The 3,605-nt window shown below is 45.0% G+C and overlaps 1 protein-coding gene across 1 annotated transcript; it reads left to right on the forward strand.

Annotated features, from left to right (window-relative positions):
- The first annotated feature begins 302 nt into the window (after window positions 1-302).
- Window positions 303-3,224, forward strand: LOC139730539 (uncharacterized). Its single transcript, XM_071641395.1, has one exon. The coding sequence runs from the start codon at window positions 303-305 to the stop codon at window positions 3,222-3,224; it is 2,922 nt and encodes a 973-aa protein (XP_071497496.1).
- The last annotated feature ends 381 nt before the right edge of the window (window positions 3,225-3,605 follow it).

Genomic DNA, 3,605 nt, shown 5'->3' on the forward strand with positions numbered 1-3,605 from the left:
ACCGGTACAACTGGACCTAATGTTGAATTTTTCTCTTCTTACTTTTGTATCACTATTCTGGGCGAGAGGAGTAGCGACCCTCGCTCGTACTTTTAGCTATGAATGGAACCATGAATACAAATGCCCGACCAAATCCTATACTTCCAGCGGCGGGAGTCCGCAGGAGATTTAATGCTGCGAGGGTTCGAACACGTTCGCAACGCGGACATGATGATGGCGTGCCCTTAAACCCTTCAGGGAGGGGTACGACTGATAGGTGTAAGAAACCCGTGGCAATGTTAAGATGTAAGCAGCCTCTCAAGATGGCCACGTTTAACATCCAAACTCTGACGATGCCAAAGATCGCGGATGGTGACTCAGGGTTAAAGACCGATGAACTGGTCTGGAATATGAAGAAGCAGAGTGTAGAAATATGTGGGATCCAGGAGCACAGACAGGTGCATGAGACAGACAGGATAGATGACATCAACTGCTATAAAGTTGGTCAGGGGTATGAACTCTACACGGCATCAGCATGGAGGAATACAATGCAAGCGGCAATAGGAGGAGTTGGTATTGTTATCGGCAAGATAGCTCAAAGGGCTCTTATTGGTGTAGATCGTATTTCAGACAGGCTGATTAAAGCAACCTTCCAGGGAAATCCTACATTAACTGTAATTGTTGCATATGCACCATGTGAATATGCAGCTAGCACTGACAAAACTGACTTCGATGACAATCTTCGTCAAGCAATTGAAGCTGTTCCTCGCCATCACTTCTTGGTGGTGCTTGGCGATCTCAACGCACGACTCGGTCCAGATGATGTCCTGTTCACATGCAATGACCAGACGAATGACAATGGCAGACGACTGCTTGATGTGATGGAAGAATATCAGTTATTGGCCACAAACACGCTCTTTCAGAAACGAAAGGGAAAACTATGGACATGGATGTCACCAAACAAGACCACCCATCAGTTAGATTATATTCTGACACGTAAGAAGTGGCGTAAAAGCATCGTTAACAGTGAAGCATATGGGTACTTTTCCTCTCTCGGATCTGATCACAGGGTGGTGACTGCAACAATAAGACTTAGTCTTAGGGCGCCGAAAAAGCAGAAAGTGAAAAGAGTGAAATATGCTTGGGAGGATCTAACAACCGACCGTCAATTACAGGAGCAATACGCAGTGGAAATAAGAAACAGATTTCATGTACTCCAGGAGGAGAATGAGTCTGCCACAGAAACGTACCAACGCTTTATTAATGCAAATCAACAAGCAGCAGAAACATGTCTCAAGCAGATCAAAAAGGCTCGGAGGGAGGAGCAAAGCTTAAACCCTAAAGTTACTGTTGCCAGGAAGAAGACGAAAGCTGCATATAGGGCGTTCATCGCAGACAAGGGTGAAGATGGCAAGAGCAGAGAAGAATATGCAAGGACAAGGGAAAACTTGTACAGAACATATGCAATTCTGGATCAGGAAAAATTGCGTAGGCAAATAGCTGAAGTAGAGCAAGCACATGAAAATAGAAAATATGGACTGAGCTGGAAGCTCATCAATGACATCTCCGGACGAAAGGCATCTCAGTCTGTCAGGATTCGAGGTGAAAGTGCAGAAAAGAGAGTTGCGACCTGGTACTCACACTTCAAGAACCTCTTGGGCAACCCTCCTGAGCTTCTAGAAAGTAATGAACCAATAACACCTATTTTTAGTGACCTTCCCATACCAGATGGTCCGTTTACGATGAGTGAGTACACGAAGGCTAAAGCAGAAATGAAGAACAACAAAAGCAGTGGGGAGGATGGGGTAGCCCCTGAAGTTCTGAAATATGTTCCTGTGGATGATATTATCTTAGAATTTATCAACCGCTCATATGAGGATGGGGACCAGCCGGAACAGTGGTCTACACTTAACATCATCCCAGTACCAAAGTCAGGGGATCTCTCCCAGACTGACAACTACCGTGGGATTTGTCTGAGCTCAGTAGTATCCAAAACATATAACAGAATGATCTTGAACCGCATCAGACCCTACATTGATCCACTGCTTAGGGACTCCCAGAATGGCTTCCGACAGGAACGATCGACTGTAGGACAGATCCTGGCACTTAGAAGAATACTTGAAGGAGTGAGAGATAGGAGCCTCCCTGCAGTGATCACATTTATCGATTTCAAGAAGGCCTTTGACAGCATCCATCGGGGGAAGCTCCTAGAGATTCTCAACGCTTATGGCATTCCTGAGAAACTAGTTCGTGCGATTGATGTCATTTACTCCAAGACGCATGCAAAGGTGTGCTCGCCTGATGGAGAGACAGAGTATTTTGAAATACTGGCTGGGGTACTTCAAGGAGACACATTGGCACCCTTTCTGTTTATCGTAGCCCTTGACTATGCTTTGAGGCTTGCCATCAATGGCAAGGAGGAGGAGCTTGGATTTACATTGGTGCCCCGTCAAAGCCGTCGTGTTCCGCCCGTAATGGTCACTGACCTTGATTTTGCTGACGATATTGCCTTAATATCAGATACAACTGAAAAGGCAAGGGAGCTGCTATTTGCAGTGGAAAAGGAGTGCAAGAAGATTGGTCTACGGCTCAATGCAAAGAAGACAAAGGTGATGGCATTTAATATCGACGATACCACTATCACAACCTTAGACGGCGCAGTACTCGATGTGAAGAACGACTTCAAGTATCTGGGCTCCTGGATTGCCTCGACAGAACAAGACATCAGGATCAGACGTGGCCACGCATGGAATGCTTTGCACAGTATGAGGAAAGTGTGGAAATCTCAGCTTAGCGACGACATAAAACGGCGACTTTTTGTCACAACAGTTGAGTCTGTATTACTGTATGGAGCAGAGACGTGGACACTTACAGCCAGACAAGAGAAAGCATTGGACGGAGTGTACACACGCATGCTCAGGATAGCCCTTAATGTGTCATGGAGTGACTACGTTAGAAATGATGATTTGTATGGTACATTGCCAAAGGTGTCTGACAAAGTGCGTGAGAGAAGGATGCGATTAGCGGGACACTGTGTGCGACACCCTGAGCTATCTGCGAATTCCCTCGTACTCTGGGAACCTAAACAGGGAACTGCAAAACGAGGGAGACGTAAGGCCACTTTAATCAGTGTCCTGAAGAAGGATGCAGGCCTTGAAAGCATTAATGACTTACGGACAGTCATGTTAAATAGAGAGGTTTGGAGGCGCAACTTTGTTTATGGAACCCGAGTTGGCATCGGCTGAAGCAAGTACATATTATAGCAAGTACATGCCCTCGAATAAGTAGTAAGTAGTAGTAGTTTGTCACACTTTTCCCATTTAATATTTTGGTAATGTTTAATATTACTAACAAAGAACTAGACTCTAGAGTTCTAGTTTCTAATATAAGGTCATTTTAACGTTAGACTTAATGTTCGATTGTGTAGTTTGTAAGCCATTGTTGTAAGAGTTAATCATTTTTATACGCCCTGACTCGCTGCGGAAAGATCCTTTTGGGACAGCCACCCCAATTATATTAGTACTAGAGTTCTAGGCCTAGGTCCTACTACCGTTACAGTAGGTCTAGAATCTTAATTCTAGGCCTAGGCCTAGATCTACTAGATCCTAGTACTAACACCGTTACAG

Source organism: Diadema antillarum, unplaced genomic scaffold (assembly GCF_040938485.1).
Source record: "Diadema antillarum isolate AM-2024a unplaced genomic scaffold, OU_Dant_1.0 seq00000320_RagTag, whole genome shotgun sequence".
Lineage (NCBI taxonomy): Eukaryota > Metazoa > Echinodermata > Echinoidea > Diadematoida > Diadematidae > Diadema > Diadema antillarum.